This window comes from Cryptomeria japonica, chromosome 1 (assembly GCF_030272615.1).
Source record: "Cryptomeria japonica chromosome 1, Sugi_1.0, whole genome shotgun sequence".
NCBI classification, from domain to species: domain Eukaryota; kingdom Viridiplantae; phylum Streptophyta; class Pinopsida; order Cupressales; family Cupressaceae; genus Cryptomeria; species Cryptomeria japonica.
Window position 1 is genome coordinate 671,738,194 of NC_081405.1, and position 22,209 is coordinate 671,760,402.

The following is a 22,209-nucleotide window of genomic DNA, read 5'->3' on the forward strand; positions in this document are numbered from 1 at the left end:
AAAATAATTACTTGTGCATGCAAACTGTTTGTCATAATGGCTGTGAACTGAAGCAAAATCTTTGCTACAAGGGTGGTATTTTACAGTCTTAGGGGTTCTTAATGGGCCAAAAGATATGAATGGGACTCTGTTATTTCTGTTAAACTTTGTTGTTATCTCTCTGCATAAAAGGGCCTATGATGCACTGTTGGGTTGGGGATGGCTGATAACAGCCAAAGCTGACCACAATTGGAAGAAAAAAAACAACATCCATTGAGAATAAAGGAATAAAATATATAATTGATTTGAAATATCAAGCTGTGAGGAAGCAGATTCCTTGGATTTAGAATTAGAACCAGTGGAAACTTGGGGAGAGAATGAAAAAGGGTTCACGGAGTTGAATGAAGAAGGGTATCTAGATCTGAATCATTGCTTTGGAGATGAAACTAGCTCCCTAAGTGGACTTTCTAGTGGCAGCTATGGGATTACATGCTCTGTCAACTAGAGTGCATTATGATCCTGATAATTGAAAGTGTGGACAATAAAGAAAAGAAAGAGGCACGAGGAAATTGTTCAATATCTATAAATCATACATTCTTACGAGAGTGCAAAGAATACAAAGAAGGGAAGACAAGATTAGATGAGACACTAGCATAAAATATAAGCAAAATAAAGATATAATGTATAAAGAACTCTTGATTAGAGATCAAATCTGGGGGAAGAAGGAAGTTTCAAAACAATAATGGTTGGTGATGATTGGGACCTATTTTTAAGAACAACAATTAAAATGTTCATAGAATACAAGGATGTTTTCATATGGACCTATAATCATCTTAAGGGATTAGCTTTGGAGTCACATGTACACTGAATTCCCATCATACCAGGAGCACGACCTGTAAGGAAGAGACCATATTAGATGAACCAGAATTATGCAGCTAGGGTTCAGGAAGAAATAAATAAAATGCTACAAGCAAATATTATATTCAAGGTGGAAAGTATTGAATGGTTATTACCTATAGTCATCTCATTGAAGGAGTCCAAACAAATTAGATAAGTGTAGACTTCAGAAGTATCAATATAGTGACCGTTAAAGACAATTTCCAATACCAATTACAAACTACATGCTTAAGAGTTGGTAGGGCATGAAATATACTTCTTTATGGATGGATTCTCTGGCTACAATCAAATTAGTATTGTCGAAGAAGATAAATTGAAAACTTCTTTGGTGGTGGAAGATGGAGCATACACATACATTAGAATGCCTTTTAGCTTATGTAATGCTCTTGCAACATTCAAACAAATAATGCTGCTTATTTTTGACAAGATGTCTATTGAAAATTTAAAGCCTTCTTTGATGATTGGTCAATGTATAGTTACCAAGAAACACGTTTAAACATATTTGGCCTAGGCAGTTTCAGTTGCAGGCGATTCTGAGGTGTTTTGATGTGTTTCTGGGATACTTACTATTTAAAGTAAGTCAGTTGGGCCAGGTAAGGATCATCAGTGGTTCATGAATAATATCCTGTCAATGGTTATTGATGATATGGGTTTGAGATTTTAATAATGATTTACTATTATTAATTAATTTATCAATAAAGTTAAGTTATAAAAAAATTAAAATATTTAACTTTATTGATGTGGGAACTTAAGTTAAAAGGGAAAGTAATTTAAATATTAAAAGTTCCCTTTATTAAAGTATGTGGAGATGTGAATGTTAAAGGGAAAAAATATATCTCTTATCCCACATTGGCTGTAAAGTGTGTGAGCTCTCCCAGGAAAGTTATAAAAGGCTCTTGAGAGCTCATTTATGGACATGCTTGGTTTATTATTTTCTCTTGGAGAAATTGGGAGCTTTTGCTTTCAACAGGTTTGAGGACAGAGACCCTCGAGCTTGGAGGCAGTGGAGGGAAACCCATTGACAGTTGTAGATATCATTCAGGTATCTCACTTGTGTTTCACAATTTGGAAAAATGAAGGTACTGTTGTGGTAAGTCTGGAGTTTCAGCTTGGTGACCGCATGACTGGTATAATATTTAAGTACAATTCAGTTGTTGTTTTAGTTTGATCATCTTCAGCAAAAAATAGCAAGTTGAGGAGGAATGTTTTGAGGCATTGAAGAAACTTAATGGCTGTGATTATATAACTTGTTGGCTGTGAAGTTGTCTTCTTTCTGATGTTTGTATGTGGGATTATTTTATGCATCATTCATGTGGCAGAAACTATTAAGGAGAAGTTGTGACAAGTTCTTGCATTCGTGGAGCTTCCTGGAAGGATTCTTAAATTTTGTGTCGTCAGCTATGGTGGTCATGAACAGTGTCGCAGCTACAGTGATCGTGAACAGTGTCGCAGTTACAGTATTTGGTTTTGGTTTTGGTGTGGGATGTTTGCTGTTCATACTTGCAATGCTATTCCTGTAGCTATTTATTGAAGCTTATAATCAGAATTTGTAAGTCTTTCTTTTGATTCATACCGGAATTTATGAATGAATGTCTCTGTAATCAGCAATAGTTGTAGTCAGCTTGCAACCTGCAAATAAAGTAAGTCTGGGCATAATTATCACTGCTGTTGCAAATTCCAGTGTTATTTGGCACCTCTAGGTCAGAATTTGGTCTATGAAAACCCATGTATTTCTGTTTTCTTCAATAAAATGCCAGCGAGTTGTATTCTGATTTAATGGCAGAAAATTAGACTTGGAACAGTTTATTAATTCTCTTTCATTGGTATGCTTATATATAAATGATCTTAGAATTTGGCACAAAGAGGCATTAACATACATTTGCAATCACTGTCATATACATGCAAATTGTTTGTCAAAATGACTATGGGGAAGTATGCATAAAGGCAGTGAACAACCAATAAACATATGCAAACTGTTTGACGAAATACCAGCTGATTGTCAAAGGAGAAGTGGAAAAATTTAGTGGCAAATAGGGGTAGGATACTACAGTGGTATCAGAGCTAAAGTTCTTGCCAGCCTTTGGGTGATTTAGGAAGTTGGTTTTCAGTCCGGAGCATGGCAATAAAAGATAGGAAACAATTGGCAAGATCACTCTATGAAGTAGGTTGCAAGCTCAGTAATCAATTTCAAACAAGGGATGTGTTGTGACGTATTCACACATCGCCCCATTGCAAATGGTGACCCCTACTTTTTGCTTTCTAGGGTTAGTTTTCTTGGTCTTTTAGGCTCTTGGCTATTAATCTTTGCATTGGAGAGTTGCCAGTGAGCTCATTAGGATAGGATGGTCTGCTTAGGCTCAAATGGGTCAGTAGGTGATCCAGGTCAAGGTCTCTGTTGAAAGTTTCCTCTTAGTTAGGCCTGGGTCTTGCTTCTAGGGTTGAGTTTTGATTGAGTTTGAGGAAGTCTTTGTATCATGCTAGGAATCTTGCCTTTTGAGACTTATGTCATTGAGTTAAGGAAATGAATGGAGGTATGTGAGCGGGTGTTCTCAAGGATTCTTCCCTTTGAGGGTTTGATATTGGTCCAGTTGATGAATGATGAAGTTCTTTTACTTCTAGGTATTGATTGATGTGAAACTGACCTATTTATCCTTGGAAAAGGCCTAATGACCAAGCCTAGACTTGAAAACTTGAGAGTTGAATAAGAATTTGAGCACAAATGCAAAATTCGCTCCTGACCCTTCCAAAGGGACAGGAGCGAAATCCTCCTTAGCTCCCTTTTGACTCCTGTTCTGGACAAAACCTTCACTTTAAGGCGTGGATGGGGAGGAAATTAGCCTTTTGGATGCCTTTGATCGAACTTAGACTTGGAAATTTGGAAAAAAGGTCAAGAATTTGAGCATTATTGCAAAATTCGCTCTTGACCCTTCCAAAGGGTCCAGAGCGAAATTCATGTTTTAGGCTCAATTTCCTCGTCCCATCTCGTTCCAACTTGCTCACAAGGCATAGATAGGTCATTCCTCATTCAATTAAGGCATAGGAGCAAGCTTTGAGGTCTTAACTGGGGGCAAGAGAAGAGTCTAAGGAATCCTTCAAGGGACCTCTTATCTCACTCAAACAGTTGAATGAATCCTATTTCAAGTAGATTTGAGGGCGAATAGACTTGATTGAGATGGATCGGGACCCAAAAGCCAAGTCTAAGAGCAAAGTTGATGGGAAAATTTGGAGAATTTGAGCTAATTGCAAATTTCGCTCCTGACCCTTCCAAAGGGTCCAGAGCGAATTTCCTTTGATCTCCCTTCTTGGTCCTAATTTGCATCATAAACCTTGTCCCTATGGCATTATTGAGAGAGAATTGATGTGTGCAACAAAGTGAAGTGATGAAATGTGAGGGATTTGAGCATAATTGCAAATTTCGCTCCCGACCCTTCCAAAGGGTCCAAAGCGAATTTCTTCTAAGCTCCTGACCCTTCCAAAGGGTCTAAGCATTGAATGGTGGTCATGCATGGCAAAGAAAGGATTCAAAAGTCAAGTTTAAGATAAAGCCAAGTGAAAAGGGATAGTTGAGTAGTTCCAATTTTATGCAATTGTAGGGAAAATTTTCAAATTAGTTCCAATTTCACAGGAGGAACATCTAGAGGGAAATCTATAGCAGCCAAAGAGACACCTACAGTACCTAGGGGGTAGTTTGCCATAGTCGGAGGCAAGTTCTGCACCATCACTAATAGGTAGTTCCCCTAAATTGCAAGCTGACCCATAGTTGCATGAGGAGTCACCTAGTTCAAAGCAATAGAGTGATGAGGAGATTATCATACAACTCTTCAAACTTGATGAAAGTAATCCATTGGGGAGTATTTAGTGATACATCCAAGACTTGGAGCCGATGGCCTACATCATTAGCGAGGTGGTAGGCATGGATTGCGAAATGGATAGTACCCATTCTCTTTTGGTCCTACAATAAACTTGGTGGATTACACATTTTATTGAGGGAGAGTGCCATGAAGACTTCACTAGAATATTTTTCTCATGGTTGGCTCATCATTGAGACATCAAAGATGACATAGTCTTGGCATCCTACATGGATTGACCCTTACCTTGGAGGCTTGAATGGTCAGGTATTAGGAACACTATATTGGATTGAGTCCAAATTGTGCTCCTTATACCTCCAACTACAAAGAGAAATAGCCACTCATAAGAACATTGAATTGAGGAGTCTACTCATCTCTCAAAAGATAAGGATTATGAAAGTCAAAGGATTTAGGCCCAGTTGGCACAATAAACGCTCACTGAGTTTGAGAAAATCAAGGTGGTTGACAAGGAAAGGGTCATTTCTCAAACAGATCAAGACATTGCAAAGATAGACACGCAATTAGTTGAGAAGAATAGGGAAATTGTTGAGTTGAAGCTTGCAAGTGGGAAGGCTAAATCTCAACTTCTAGGGGTTGTTCAGAATCCAGATGGTCAAAAATTTGGTGGGAAGAGAACTTTTGGCAGCTCATCAGCTAAAGCAATGAAAGAAAGTTTACAAATTGCTTCAGTCAGACTTTGCACACTCCACTCCATCTTCTCAATCTCAACAACTAGGGATTTCTTTTCACCCAGCCCCTTAGTCATAGTCAGGTTTAATCTACTTTTTGTTGTTTGGAAGAAGGCTTTTCTTTTAGGGAGGGATGATGTACATATTTAAAGTACATATAGTTTACTTTTGTTATGTTGTACAATTGACAAGAATAGTTAAATCTTGTTGGTTGGGCTGAGTAGTTCTGGCTAGTTGCTGATGCCATCATCAAGTTCTATATTTCCTTGTAGTTGGGACAAGGGACCACATTGTGTAAGAAGTTCTTGATCCCAATTTTGTATGAAGAACATTGATAAATAAGATATACTTTTCATACTCTCTCTTTTCATATGCTGTTCAATATGTTCTTACCTAGTTCATTTCTTTGTGAATAAATCTGTTTACTTTACCTTGTTAATTGGCTAACTGTAGATGAAGTAAACTGTTGCTTGATGAGTAAATTAACAAAAGAAACATAATCCTCATAAACTTTCATAGCTCTTCTAGGATAGTATTATATTGTTTTTTTGATTGATAAATCTTGGAATTTTTTTTTTGATTGATAAATCTTGGAAAAATTTAGGCTGGCTCGAGCCAATTGAGGTCACAACTGGGGGACTTCATCCCTTGCATCAATGCAAGTTGTCCAAACCTATGAGCTTAGTGGTTGAGTGGGGCACAAAGCTTGTGAGCGTGATGACCTCGTAGGGGTTTGGACCTTGGTGTCAAGAACAACAATGCTAAGTTTGATTTATTTTTGAGCTTAATTGTATTTTTGAAGTCAATTTATGCTGAAATTAAAATTGAACTTGCTTAGTTGTGTGGTTTAATGAGATATGGGCATAGAATGTTATACTGTAAGTTTATATAGCACTTTTTATATTGTAAGCATAAAAGAGTACCATGTGGTTCTAAACAATGTGTATGTGCTCTTTTTATAATGTATCTGCACATTTCAGAAGCACATAGTACTTTTCTATATTGTAGGTTTCTATACTGTGCTTTAAAAGAGATGAGCATACTCTGGGCTTATAAAAAAATGTTGGTAGTCAAGTTTCTTTAGCAGGGCCTTCCTTTGATGTGCTTACTTCTGTAACCTTGTTTTGTCTTTCCAATCTATCATAGGGTTAACTTGTTTCAAGTTCACTTTTTGTACGTTTCTTTCTTTTACTATTTTAGTTTAGTTATTTTACTGATTTTGGGGTTCCCTTTTATCACTCTTTGCTATTGTAACTTCTACTTTTGAGTGTCATTCACCTAGTTTCTTTACTCTTCCTAGCTTGGAAATCACACAAAATTAGAGCCAAACAACTCAATAGATAAGGGTTAAAAACAATGTTTGAATTTAGTTTAAACTTTCTTTTGGATTGGCAAAAGCACTTTAGGTTATCAGTGAAAAATCAGAGGATACCTTGTAAAGGAGTCACTCATGCAGCTTAAGGTCAAACACAAATTTGAAAACTATGATAGAAAGTTCAGGATGTCGTGATTCTCTCTGCATAAATATCTAACAGGTCCAAGCATTTGATTTTATGTTTATAGGCATAAACATAAAATACTTCTAAATGTTGAGACATGGACCAGCTAGGACTCGAACCTAGGACCTTCCATACGCTGCTGGAGTGCTCTACCACTGAGCTACTGGCCCCTCTTGGACCAGTCCATCGTCGGACCGGGTGTGGCTTATTTCCAACACCAACACCCCCCTTTAAGCCACACCTCTCGTGTGCTTGGGGCTCCTAGCCTGGACCTGGCTCTGATACCATGTTGAGACATGGACCAGCTAGGACTCGAACCTAGTCCATACGCTGCTGGAGTGCTCTACCACTGGGCTACTGGCCTCTCTTGGACCAGTCCATCGTCGGCCCGGGTGTGGCTTATTTCCAACACCAACACTAAATTGAATAAAAACTATGTTTTCTTTGATCATATGTATTAAAGCCTCTTTATTTTGGAGAGAGTGGATGAATAATGAGCCACAGTTTATCCAACCGTGGTTTATCCTAAATAAAAAATTCAATATGAAGTTCTACATGCTCTTGGATATTTGTGTAGAAAAAATTCAATAATTTATTTCTGATTTTGTTTAATGTTTTTTGAACTTCCTGTATTTTTTTTATATGAACATGGCTACTATGGTCATGTATAGTTAAGAATTAATTATTTGTGGAAAGTGTTTTGCAAGCTTTATGAAATTTTCCTTGTTTTCCATCAATTTGACTTTATGTTGAAGTTCTCTTTTATTCAATGTCTCCCTAAAGTTGGTTATTCTTGTCTATAAGAATGCAAGATTAGGGCTGTTATATGGCCTTAGATACAGTTATATGTATACAAGCTAGTGTGTTGGATGATGATAAATTTACACATTCAGATGGATGTCAAAAAGTGAGTAAACACAATCAAATGCAATTATAAATTTTTCATTCAAAGTAAGCAAATAATATTTGCTAACACAAAAATGGAAATTTGGCATTATTTTCTATTTAAATGGAGATTATTCCTAATTGGTTAGCTATCAATGTTAAAAGAGCAATTAGAATCTGTTAATCATTATTTTCTGCAATGAATATTTGATATTCAAGGGGGATCGGGCTATTGTAAATATGGATGGAGTACAAATTCTGGACCATCAGGTAGATCAGCCACATTTCTGGTATGCAATATTGTCTTTTCAAATCATATCATTTAAACTGTTCTCTAAAACCGAGTTCTGGAGTTTGAAAGACTTAACCCAATGAGATCTTTAACATGTTAATAAATTTGACTGTTAATGCTTATACAATTTTATTATGTAAGCTAGGCAAATAATTTCAAAGAATAAGTGAAAATTAAATAATGTGAAAACTACAAGAAATAGAATCCTTGGTAACGATGGTTAATATTTTAAAGCTTATTATTTGATGTATTCGCTCCTTTGCAAGGATTACTTATAACTTGGTTTTAATTTCAATTCCATCTCCACTCTTATTTGTTTCAAGATAAAGATAGTCGTTATTCTAACTTGGTTTCTATTTCAAGTCCATCTCTGCTCTTATTTGTTTCAAGATAAACATAGTTGCTATAATTGTAGACTGTTTTTTTATCATGTAGAGCTGTGGGCTATCTAATGAGTTTACACTTTTATGTAGTTATTGAGTTTGTATTAAACTGTTATTTGTTTTCATGATAAATTGAATTTTGTGTTGCTTCTATATTAGTGAGTTTTTAAGGAGTTGGAAAAACCCCAGATAATCTCTCCTGCAAGATTGCCAATGTGCCAGATGAGACTGGATCTCCATTTGGCAATTGATGCCATCAGGATCACCAAGGGTTGGCACCTATTTCTTGCTGTTTCTTACCCTAGTTAATGTCTGAGCTGGCCTCCATTTTCGCTACTAACTCAGACTGATCGGACTTATTATTTGTTTCAATATAAAGATAGTTGTTATTTGTTTTAACCCGTTTACTGCACTTATTTACACTCAAAATTTTGGTCAATATGTTAGTACACAATTCCATAATCATAATAAAAAAGACTTGCACCAAAACAATTTAGCATCATTTAAATCTCAATGTTATGCATTTTGGCAATCACATCTAATTATCATTCACGCACACATTCATCAATTAACCAAATGAAATAAGGCAATTGTTCCAATGGTTTCATCCAGTTTTTATGTGTTATTAATTTAATGTAAGCCAAAATCAAGATGTGACATTCTTGCACATTTTGTGAAGAAAGGCCTGAACATTAATGATAGAATTTTGAAATCCACACAATCTTACAGTAACTTCTTTGGATACATGTCATAGGCACTGTTGGAAATGGGGTTGAATCAACATTACTTTCACTATTCAAAAAACTACTAGATGAAACTTCTTCACCACCTTGCCTAAAATCATCCTCAGCCACACATTTTGCTTTGTCAACAACCAAAATAGGATCAATTGATACGCCAACACCATATTAAGCATTGGGAATCACATCATTGATTGGAACAAGAAGACCAACACCAAATGTGTTGTCACTCTTTCTTATGAGTAAACGTTTAGGTCCAATGGGGATGTAGCTTTGGGGCCTCTAGGAGGGGATTGAGATCATGAGAACAACATTCCATAGAAGTAGGAATAACAGCAATGGGATCAACAACACTACCAAGAGAAACAGCATGAGAAAACTATATCACTAGAGGATCAGAAGGATTGTCAATGCTATGAGGAGAAAAAATATTATTGAGCTCATGAACCCTAGAAGCACCGATCACTTCAATTTTCTTTTGCATGGGCCAATTTTCATGATCATAGAATTTTTTTGGAACCACAAACCATTGCAAAGGTTTGGGTTCAAGAATAGGCTTACCGTCTGAAGATAAATTTCAGAATATCCTCACTTTTCTTATGCACTTGCTATTGGGAATCAATTTGATAGTGCAAAATTTTTCTTGAATCCCAACCCCATGGTGTCTTAGGCCTCATTTTTTACATCACCTTTAATTAATCTAAGAAGTCTATAAATGAGTTATAATATTGCTCTTATATAGAATATCTATCTTGTAGTCTTTCTCTCCACACTAGTCAACCCAGCTCTGATGACAGATTTCTTGTTGCATTTTTTTTTTAAATAAAAAATTCCAGCACCCAGAACACATGTGAACCTTTGTATGATTGGGCAATCTCACACCTCCATAAAAAAGAAGTCACAATTTAAAACTTTGATCAGGACTTTATAGAAAGGACAAAAGACCATAAAAAGTGCGTGTTCCAAAAGGGTGTGATTTTTCCAACTTGAAACTTGACTGTAGGTTTTAGAAAATTCAAAACATTCTAAAAAGTGCACCCCTCTTCTTAAATATAGGCACAACTTTTCATTTTGAAAGACATCTTTAGAAAATGCTAAATATCCTAAAAGGTGCACTCGGTTTATTATGAGCTAAGTTGGCATTTTTTTTTGTTTTGAAGTGTTTCTCTTGCTGATTGGATCCTAAAACTGACCACTTCTTCTCCTCATTTGCATTTTCCTGCAGATGCTTTTCTGACTGCTTCTTTTTTTAGACTTTTTCTTGCTTTTTGGTTCTTTTGCTGATTGCACACTCTGTAAGGTTCACTTGTCTTATCGCAGAATATCAGCTAGCTGGCGTCTCCATTTTTTAAATATCTATATTGGTTTGTTATTTTTCTTTTTGCTCTTTAGCTTTTCATAAGTTGCCAAAATTTCGGAGATTTATACCGGCCACAGCTTTTTCTGAAGGTTGTGAATCTTTTATAAAATAGACAGCTGCCATTTTTCCATTTTTAGTTTTTTAATTTTCAAGTTAAAAAAATGAGTTATCAATTAAAATAATAATTGTTTTTGGAAATGATGGACAGTATGACAAAATGCAGTATAACTAAAAAAGCTTTACTATGATTTTAGCTTTGGTACACAATTAATCAGTTAACTGTTGGCAGAAAACAATTAATTTGATAACACAATTGAGGTTTGGATTGGATGCAACATATAAAAGCTTATACAACCCTTTAAAAGCACAAGGCAACTTATGGGGCTAGACAAAGGAAAAAATTCAAGTTAAATAGGATCATGATCAAAGAGACTAGTAGGAAGAACCTGAACAACACTATTGTCTTGAATAGGAGAAATACTAAAAAAGCCCCATCCAACATAAACCTGTCGAATTTGAAAAACACTGTTAATGCCTTTCTGAAAATTTTACCAAGCAGATCAAACTCCCTCACAGTCACCCTTACAAACCTATAAAAGGTCAATTGAATTTATCTTCTGCTTGAATAAATCCCAATTTTTTTCATTACCTTTCTATTCAATATTTATGGGCATCAATTTTATTCATTCTCCTCTCAATTATGTCAAAGTCACCCGCTACAAAGCTGAGGAATATCTTTCAAATTATCAGCCAATCAATTCCACTATTTAGATTGTAATGCCCCCTTCTCACACCTAAGCAGCTTTGCTTACCATTAACCCTTTCCCGGGTTCGCATAGGCTATTAGATGATGGTTAGGGGGCTCATTGTTTTGTGGAGAGCTCGTGTTTCTAGTTATAGTGATTTTTGAAAACATGGCTATTTTTAGTATATGCTATTTTTAGGAGAGCTATTTCTGGCACTTGGCATCTGCTTCAGCTTCAGTGAGAATTGGCTTCTTTTTCGATACATTGGCAAATTTTTCAGTAAGGTAATGGAAATTATTTTTAATATTTGACTTAATTGTTTTCTAAGGGACACAAAATTGTTTCTATAAAAGGTTATATGGGGGCCTTTTCAAGGGAATAAAATATTCAAAATTTTGAAATGCCCTAATTTTTCCCTCCAAGCTCTATATATTGAAGTTTGGGCTCTCATTTCTTCATTCAGAGTTTGCATGCATACAGAGATGCTGTTGGAATGAGCTTTGAAGTTCTTCCTAGAGTTGTTGAGAACGAAAACCTTCTGCAATCTTTCTGGTTTTGGTGATGAAAGACCCACCTTAGCTGGTTTGGTGGTTTCATTCAAAGAATATGCTTAGTTTATATGGTATATTGGTTCAGACTTTGGGGTTTGCTGTGATTGATGACATCCAATGATTTGATGCATTTACAAGATTTTTCCGTGAATATCCAGACCTGGCTGTAACATCCAGCTATAGGTTGACCCTCATTTTGGTTCATACTTTCTAGGGTATCACTCATTTGCTTCTGGGTATTGTTTCAATGCACTTCCTTCAGCTGGGCAACTAATGTTGTTTGTAACTAGGTAAAAATGGGTTCGTATTGCCTTAAGGCAACATCCGAACCCATATAGGACTGGGTCCTATCCTAAAGGGGTAACGTGCCCCCAAGTTGAGCCCAGCCCTATACCTCCACGCCACCCTAAATACTCCATGCCACAATAAATATATTGGCGCCAAAAGAGGGAGGCCGACTTGGATTTAATAAAGGCTAAGGAATCATATAAATAAAGGTTAAATTTCAAATGCAAATACAATTCAGTTATCCATGAAATCAGTGAATTAGCTTTGCAAACAAGAGGTGCGAAATCACCAAAGAAGGTTGTGCGAATTTGTCCAAGGATTGGGCGAACTTATTCAAGAGGATATAGGGCATTTTGGTGCAGTCTTGAAGCATGCAAAAAGGGCAGATCTGATATATAAAGATCAGATTCAGAAAAGCAAGCTAAGTATTGTATTTGTGCAATAAGAATGAATACATAATCTGACCTGTGGGTCTTTAATGCTGGGTTTTTCCTCCTTGGAGGTTTTCCCAGGGTATTTGTGTTTGTCTCTTGGTTCCTTGTTTCATTCTTGAATTTACTTGATTATAGTTTACTAAATTACAAATCTGATTAATAAACTAGGGCATGATTAAATGTTACAAATCTGATTACTGATCTAGGGCACAAATTTAACATGGTATCAGAGCTAAGGTTATACTAACCCTCAGATTTCAATAAGCTCTTACCTTCAGGTTGTTGTTTGTCTTTTATTAAGATAATGACAGGGGTGAAGTTAGAGGGCATCATTGGGTCCTCATCAAGGAGTCATTCTTTAATTCATTAAAGATTGTGGAGATTCGAGTGAAGAATCAAAGAAGGAAGTAACTGATATTTCTCCTTTCAGATTTTCAGATCTCTGGAATGCAAAGTGTATACTGTGGAGTTATTACCTTATTCAGACCTTCAGAGTTGTTGATTTTCAGAATTGGTCTAAACCCTAGATTGGAATATATTTCATGATTCTTTGATGTAATGCCCCCTTTTTAGCGCAACATGATATGGGGTGTCGTTAGCCTATTCTGACACGGTCCCGAAGGCTAACAAGGACATTGGTGGGATCCCGAGGTGTTTTGGCCTAGGTGTTTTCAGTTTCAGGCCAATCGGTGCTGCTTTGACAGGGTTTCTAGACACTTACTATTTATAGTAAGTTAGTCTCCAAGCAGTGACTTGGAATTTTTAGTGTTTCCTTTGGTTGGCATAATTATCAGTAGAAAATATTTGAAGGCGACAATGATTTAAAGGGATTATCAACAAGATTTTAATATTTAACGATAAAGTGTAAAGTTAAATTAAATATTTAACTTTATCGTTATATTATAAGGTTGGGAATATAAAGTAATGTTTAAAATATTAAAAGTTCCCTTTAATGTGTACATTGTGGGAAATAATATTTTATTCTAAAATGTATTATCCCACATTGAGGAAATGAAGTGTTTGCATCCAGGAAGAAGATATAAATGGAGGTTGAGAGCTCTCTTTTGGGATATGTTGGGGATGAGATTAATGTTATGCTGTTGGATTTCGTAGAGATCTGATTATTGGGCTTGGAGGACGGAATCCCTCTTTGCTAGCATTCTCTTCGCTGTTGAAAGACACAGTCAGGAGGATTAATGGTGTTTTCATTCAGGAAACACATTGGGCTTCATCTGGTGCTCTCGCATGAAGTTTTTACAGGGGTTGGAAAGTGCAGATTTGAAAATAGTGTTTTTGCTACAGTACCGCGTGAATAGTGTTTTTGCTACAGTACCGCGTGAATAGCGTTTTGCTACAGTGCCGCGTGAATAGTAAAAATGCTACAGTGCCGTGAATAGTGCAGCTACAGTGCGTGAACAGTGTTTTCAGCAGGTTCTATACTTGTGGAGTTCAGGTTTGAATTTGTTTTTTATCATATGGTCTGTAATATTCTTCAAATCTGATTTGTATGCTTGGAGTTGGAATTAAATAAATACCATCAGCATTAATCTTCTTGTTTTTGGTATTTGATATGTCTGGTTGTTATTATATTGAGTAAACTTTGAAAGCTTTACAATAAATATCAGTTTATCCAATTTATCCTATTGCAAATCAAAAACCAAAAATCCAGTAGTCAGCTTGCAAGCCAACTGTTTGACAAAATTACACTAAGTAAAAAGGACAGATTTAGTGCCGAACAGGGGGTGCCCATTACAGTGGTATCAGAGCAGAAGATCCTGCCATCTTGTGGGAAACTTTCACCAAAACATATTGCAGAAATAAAACAGGTCCAGAATGTATGATTGAGCATGCGACAGGGGCATTATAATTTTCGCAATACCAGGGCCAGACAAAATAGAAATTCGGATAGTCAGAGTGAGCAGTCTAGTTCATTCGTGCAGGCGGACATAGAATCCAGTCATACAGACATAGAGGAAATATTCTTCGATCAGGACAGCAAAATGGGTGACCGAGATGAGAGGAATATCGTTCCAGATCAGGGGGAGGTAATGTTCAGACAGTTGTTGGGTACGTTAGAGCAAGGGCAGCGTATGCAGCAGGAGCAGAATAGGCGAATGGACATGATGTTGCAGCTTATGGCTAGACAGATGGGCGTTAATATTAATCCAGGTGATGCCAACAATGGAAACAATAACAATAGGGGAAACGATAACAATAGGGGCAATGATAATAATGGAGGCCGAGGCAACAACAATGGCCCTGAGAATAATATTAATGGTAATAATGGACATGGCAACAATGGGAATGAGGCGGATAACTTTAGACACATTGCACGCCCAGCTCGAACAGCGAGCTCGAGACCTCTTCTACCCACCTTTCCACCTAGGGATCCGGTTCAACCAGTGAACGAACCGCAGATTACTGAGTTACAGGGTCAGTTCAGGAGGGACTGGGAGGCCAGTGGACCCGAGTTTCAGGCAGATATTTCCCTCAGAGATTATATGGACTTGAGGATGAGACATATGCCTAGAGCAGGAGGGAGGAATCAGAATTTTGAGCTGAGGAAGAAAGTTGGAAAACTTTCCTTGCCTTATTATGATGCTTCAGGGAAGATGACTGCACGAGCTTGGGTGCAGAAGATAGATACATACTTGCAGCTTAATCCTATGCCTGAGGATGAGGCTATCAAGTATGCGGCTATGCATTTGGACGGCGTTGCGCATGAATGGTGGCATCATGGCATGGTGACTCTGGGGCATAATCAGATTATATCCTATGAGGAATTCACATAAAGATTGATTGAGAGATTTGACACTAGAGATCCCGAGTTACATTTCAAGGAGCTAGCACAGTTAAAACAGTCAGGTTCAGTGGATGCTTATATCGCCGAGTTTCAGCGTTTGTCTGTACTTGTTACTGATATCTCTCCTAGGAGATTGGTGGTGTTATTTTGTGATGGGCTTGCTGATCCGTTACGTGGTTGGGTGAAGGGACATGATCCACTCACCTTAGCAAAAGCAACTAAAAAGGCACGAGATTTAGCCCCTTCGGTATACAAAGGAAAATACCATTCAACAGATTCTTCCTACCGCAAGGACAAAGACAAAAAACCATTTCAGAAAGAGTATAACAAACCCAAAGAAGGATCAAAAGGACTAGACAGTGAAACCTTGAATGAACTTCGAAAGAAGAAACTGTGCTTCCAGTGTAGAGAGCCTTGGGACTTATCTCATAAATGCCCTCTCAAGGCTAAGGCAAATCAAATGGAGTATTTTTCAGCAGAGGAGTCAGAGTCAGAGGGGGAGGATCAGCACTCTGATTCAGATGAGGGTAACACGATAGAGGAGAGCAGCATTCCTAAGGATGATAGATCGTTGGCACGCTTGACAGGGGCCCAAAAGGCAATCACATTTAAGGTCAGGGGTACTATCCAGGGGCAGAAAGTGATATCTCTCATTGACACTGGGGCTACACATAACTTTATAGATACACAGTTGGTAGCCAGGAGAGGTTTACAGACAGAGGAGCATGATGGTTTTAGAGTCATGGTGGCTAATGGCCAAAAGCTATTATGTACTCAGAAGGTTTCAAATCTTCACATTAGATTTGGAGATGGCTATGAGTTGGAGGATGATTTCTATGTTGTGGACATGGGAGATTACGACGTCATCCTCGGTATGACATGGATGGCATCGCTGGTTGAGTTCACTTTCAACCTAGCGAAGTTGGAAATGAGGTTTCAGCATGAGGGTAGGACTGTTGTACTCAGGGGACTTTCAGATGGGAGTTGCAGGGTAGTCTCTTTGAGGAGAATGGAGAAACTTTTTCGACATAATGACATAGAGTGGGCAACAGAGTGCTTAGTTATGCCAACTTCACCGGAGCCTCGAGTGAAGAGTCATCCACCAGATATACAGGAGATTCTTGACAGACATGCCAAGGTATTCAGTGATATCCCTCATGGGGTTCCTCCTGACAGGGGTGCAAAGCATGTTATTGAGCTCGAGGAGGGAGCCAAACCAGTGATGATCACTCCCTATCGTCATCCTAAGAAACATAAAGATGAGATAGAGAAGGCAATTAAGGAATTGTTGAAAATGGGGCACATCAGGCCTAGCAAAAGCCCCTTTGCTTCAGCTGTAGTTCTGGTAAAGAAGAAGGATGGGACAATGCACATGTGCATTGATTAGAGGGCATTGAATAAGAAAACAATAAAAAACAGGTATCCCATTCCTAGGATTGATGAGCTGATTGATGAGTTGCATGGGGCATGTTTCTTCACCAAAATTGATTTGCGATCCGGATACCATCAGATCAGGATGAGAGCAGAGGACATTGAGAAAACAGCCTTCCGATGCCACTATGGCCACTTTGAGTTTATGGTTATGCCATTTGGACTAACCAATGCACCCGCTACATTTCAGAGTTGTATGAACCAGGTATTCAGGGAGCAGTTGAGGAGATTTGTTTTGATCTTCTTTGATGACATCTTGGTCTTCAGTAAGACCTGGGAGGAACATTCACAGCATCTGGAGGAGGTATTATCTATCTTAGAGAGAGAGTCTTTATATGCCAAGGAGTCTAAGTGTGAGTTTGGTATGACAGAATTACTATACCTTGGGCATATTATTAGTGCAGATGGAGTTCGAGTAGACCCTGAAAAGATTAGAGCTATAGTAGATTGGCCTACTCCCACGAACCTCACACAGCTTAAGGGGTTCTTTGGTTTATGTGGGTTTTACAGGAGGTTTGTTAAGGGGTTTTCACAGACTGCAGCACCTTTGACAGACCTCACTAAAAAGGGAGCCTTCGTATGGACAGAAGCAGCGCAACGATGTTTTGACCACTTCAAACAAGTGATGTCATCTTGTCCGGTTTTAGCTCTACCAGATTTCACGAAGCCATTTGAACTTAAGTGTGATGCTTCAGGTGATAGGATAGGGGCAGTATTGATGCAGGAGAAACATCCCATTGCATTCGAGAGTAGGAAGCTCCGAGGTGTTGAGAGGAGCTATTCTATCTATGACAGGGAGATGTTGGCCATAATGCATGCATTGGCCAAATTCCGATCATATTTGGTAGGTGGGCGTTTTGTGATCAAAACTGATCACAACAGTATTAAATATTTCATGAACCAGCGCGATCTTAATGACCGACAACAGAAATGGGTTACTAAATTGCAGGCTTATGACTTTGACATAGAGTTTGTCAAAGGTAAGAAAAACGTGGTGGCTGATGCCTTATCTCGGAGACCTCACTTATGTGCCCTGGCAGAGATTTCAGGAGATTGGAGAGATCAGATTATAGCAGAGTATGTCGGAGATGCTTGGGCTTCTGGATTGATTTTAGGTACTATACAGGATGATCGCTATGAGGTGATAGATGGATTGATCAGAGTTCAGGACAAGGTTTATTTGATTCCGTCATCACATTTGAGAGAGGTGATACTTAAGGCATTTCATGATGCACCCACAGCTGGGCATCCGGGGATCTTCAAGACCTACAGGCAGATCCGAGAGCGGTTCACATGGAGAGGGCTCAAGGATGATGTTCAGAGGTATGTCAGGGAGTGTGCGGTTTGTCAACAGAATAAGGGAGAGCACACATTTCCTGCAGGTTTATTACAGCCCTTGCCCATTCCAGATAGGAAATGGGAAAGTATTTCGATGGACTTCATCACTGGTTTACCACGAGTGCAGGGAAGGGATTGCATCTATGTGGTGGTGGACCGCTTGACGAAGTTCGCTCACTTCTTTGCTATTCCATCCATTTACACAGCAGCACAGGTGGCAGATCTTTTCTTTAGAGAGATATTCAGGTTACATGGGTTGCCTAGATTCATTGTCAGTGATCGGGATAGTAAGTTTATGAGTGTTTTTTGGCAGGAGTTGTTTAGGTTGTGTGGTACAAATCTTACACCTAGTACTAGTTATCATCCGCAGACAGATGGGCAAACAGAGATTGTGAATAAATGGGTGGAGGGATATTTGAGGAACTATGTAACTGCACAACAAAAGGCTTGGGTCAGATGGTTGCATATGGGAGAGTATTGTTATAACACCACTTATCATATGTCCATCAGGATGACTCCTTTCATGGCACTCTATGGTTATGACGCACCTAGCTTCATGGATTTAGTTTTGGGGGACAGCAGAGTGCCCAAAGCCAAAAACTTATTGCAGGATAGTCAGGACATCCTGAAAGTGCTCAAGGAGAATATACAGCAGGCCTAGAATCAACAGAAATTGTACGCTGATCAGCACCGAATAGAGCGCAGTTTCGAGGTAGGGGATATGGTTTACTTGAGGCTACAACCATATAGACAGTCATCACTCAAGAAGAGCGAAGCTGAAAAATTGAAGCCTTGATTTTATGGTCCCTACAGGGTGATTCGCAGAGTGGGCGAAGTCGCCTATGAGCTTGAGCTTCCAGAGGGCAGTCGGGTGCACAATGTGTTTCATGTGTCTAGGCTTAAGAAAGCCATTGGTCAGAGTGTAGTGCCTTCTGCAGATTTACCCCCTTTGGATGAGGAGGGGAAGCTTGTGTTAGTACCCGAAGCTATTCTGGATGTCAGGGAAAGGACACTCAGGAACAAAATCGTTAAGGAATACTTGGTGAAATGGAGAGACCTGCCAGATGAGGATGCTACATAGGAGAATGAGCAGGTATTGCAACATTCAGGACTGAATTTGCTTGAGGACAAGCAATTTCAAGGGGGCCGGACTGTAATGCCCCCTTTTTAGCGCAACATGATATGGGGTGTCGTTAGCCTATTCTGACACGGTCCCGAAGGCTAACAAGGACATTGGTGGGATCCCGAGGTGTTTTGGCCTAGATGTTTTCAGTTTCAGGCCAATCGGTGCTGCTTTGACAGGGTTTTTAGACACTTACTATTTATAGTAAGTTAGTCTCCAAGCAGTGACTTGGAATTTTTAGTGTTTCCCTGGTTGGCATAATTATCAGTAGAAAATATTTGAAGGCGACAATGATTTAAAGGGATTATCAACAAGGTTTTAATATTTAACGATAAAGTGTAAAGTTAAATTAAATATTTAACTTTATCGTTATATTATAAGGTTGGGAATATAAAGTAATGTTTAAAATATTAAAAGTTCCCTTTAATGTGTACATTGTGGGAAATAATATTTTATTTTAAAATGTATTATCCCACATTGAGGAAATGAAGTGTTTGCATCCAGGAAGAAGATATAAATGGAGGTTGAGAGCTCTCTTTTGGGATATGTTGGGGATGAGATTAATGTTATGCTGTTGGATTTCGTAGAGATCTGATTATTGGGCTTGGAGGACGGAATCCCTCTTTGCTAGCATTCTCTTCGCTGTTGAAAGACACAGTCAGGAGGATTAATGGTGTTTTCATTCAGGAAACACATTGGGCTTCATCTGGTGCTCTCGCATGAAGTTTTTACAGGGGTTGGAAAGTGCAGATTTGAAAATAGTGTTTTTGCTACAGTACCGCGTGAATAGTGTTTTTGCTACAGTACCGCGTGAATAGCGTTTTGCTACAGTGCCGCGTGAATAGTAAAAATGCTACAGTGCCGTGAATAGTGCAGCTACAGTGCGTGAACAGTGTTTTCAGCAGGTTCTATACTTGTGGAGTTCAGGTTTGAATTTGTTTTTTATCATATGGTCTGTAATATTCTTCAAATCTGATTTGTATGCTTGGAGTTGGAATTAAATAAATACCATCAGCATTAATCTTCTTGTTTTTGGTATTTGATATGTCTGGTTGTTATTATATTGAGTAAACTTTGAAAGCTTTACAATAAATATCAGTTTATCCAATTTATCTTATTGCAAATCAAGAACCAAAAATCCATTAGTCAGCTTGCAAGCCAACTGTTTGCCAAAATTACACTAAGTAAAAAAGACAGATTTAGTGCCGAACAGGGGGTGCCCATTACATTTGATGTGATCCGATCCAATTTTAATAATGATTGAATCTTTGATGGTATGGTAGATTTATTTTGCTACTAGACATGCAACTACTATTTTGTATTGCTAACAAAATCAGTTGTATTCCCACCAATCTTCAAACCCTAGCTGACTGTGTAAGGCACATCAAGAGGAGATTGCAAATTATGGCCTTTTGAAGATAGACTGCAAAGATAGTTTCTTCTGGGGAAGCTTTCGGTTCTAGTGTCAGTGATATCTAAACATCAACAGGTGTATTTTTCTTAATTCTTTATTAACTTTGTGGTGAGAGACTTTATGATAATTGAAGGTTAAGTATTCCTGTTGAATAACTTTGTCAATTTGTTTATATGGGGTTTCTTTGTCAAGTTGTAATAATAAGGGTTTCATTATCAATATTTGCTTGTTATGGGTTTGTGCTTACTTAGTTTTGTAAAAACCCCTGTTGGGTTGTGTGAAAGGAAAATGATATTCTCTTTGAATTAACTTGTGTTGGGCCAATCATGTTTTGAGGTTCCCTATGTCAGGTGTTTATCCTTGTAGGTCTACAAGCAAGTTTGTGCCTGTGTTATCCCAAGTTACCATCCTTATATCATCCCTGTTGCATTCAAGCTCATGTCATTAAATGTTGTGACAAATGCAGTTTTATTATGTGTCAGTTATCTGTTAAAATAACTGCATGACAGGTTGCTTTCAGTTAATTGGTTATGATGATGCTCTTTCCTACATAGTAGAAGTTAGAATGTATTGTTGTAAATAGCATATGTAGGAAGAGTGAAAGATGATCAAGTCAGTGGTCTCCTTCTGTGATTAGCATTGAGATCTCTTCAGGCTGAGGTAAGCATTTTACTCATTAACTTCTTCTACTTCCACCAAAGCTGAATATAATTAGGATCTTGTTCAGCAAAGTATGAAGATTCTGTTCTACTTGATATTTATCAATCATATGTATGTAGTCATACTATATCTTGTGATTGGGTTTCTAAGAAATCTCAATTTCAGTTGTTCAGTTTGAAAGATGATTTGGCTTATGTATTTTGCTTGCTTGAATAAGTATATAAGGATCCTTTCAGGCATGTAATTTGGATGGGAACTAGGTTGTATCTCAGCCTCTCGGGGTTAAAGATGAAGGTTTTCTGAAAATTCACCTTGCAGAAGGTGAAAGGAAGAGAAAAGCAAGTAGCATCTTCAGTGTTATATTATTTCTAGTTCCTTTATTGATTCTTATTTGATTAAGGATTAAGAGGGAGTCCTATCTTCAATAAAGACTTAGTATTTAAAGAATTGACAATCATTTGTTAAGTCTAGGGTTTTGTAAAGTTCTAACTTCCTTTCTTAAAGTATTTTGGTTTTTGATGTGATGATTTAACTCTATTCTCATCATTGGAATATAAGGAATAATTAGCGCAAGGATCTAAATTTATTGTCTTCTAGGATTAGAAATATGTCAAGGATCTAACCAAATTATTCCAAGTCAAGTATACTTTTGATATTTAGAATAATGGATTGTAAACCTTTATGAAAAATAACATAAAGATTGAGGATGTCTGTTGCAAAGTCTGATTTTGCAGATTCATCTGAAGACAAGTAGCTGATTGGTGGATGCCTCAGCTAATTCATGATCAAGGTTGGAGCATGTTGTTGCTGCCAAGCATATCTTGTTGCATTTTGAAAATCTCAAATGAT

The 22,209-nt window shown here is 37.8% G+C and overlaps 1 protein-coding gene across 7 annotated transcripts in view; it reads left to right on the top strand.

Moving 5' to 3' along the window:
- The window catches only part of LOC131026781 (actin-related protein 8), a 183,948-nt gene that overhangs the window by 41,684 nt on the left and 120,055 nt on the right, over positions 1-22,209 (top strand). For 6 of the 7 annotated variants that reach the window (XM_057956755.2, XM_057956756.2, XM_057956757.2 and 3 more), the window contains exon 3: positions 8,017-8,087. The exons of the other annotated variant lie outside the window; for it this stretch is intronic. In XM_057956755.2, the coding sequence (XP_057812738.1) occupies positions 8,017-8,087 (71 nt within the window). The remainder of the gene's footprint in view (positions 1-8,016; positions 8,088-22,209) is intronic. 7 annotated transcript variants of the gene reach the window in all.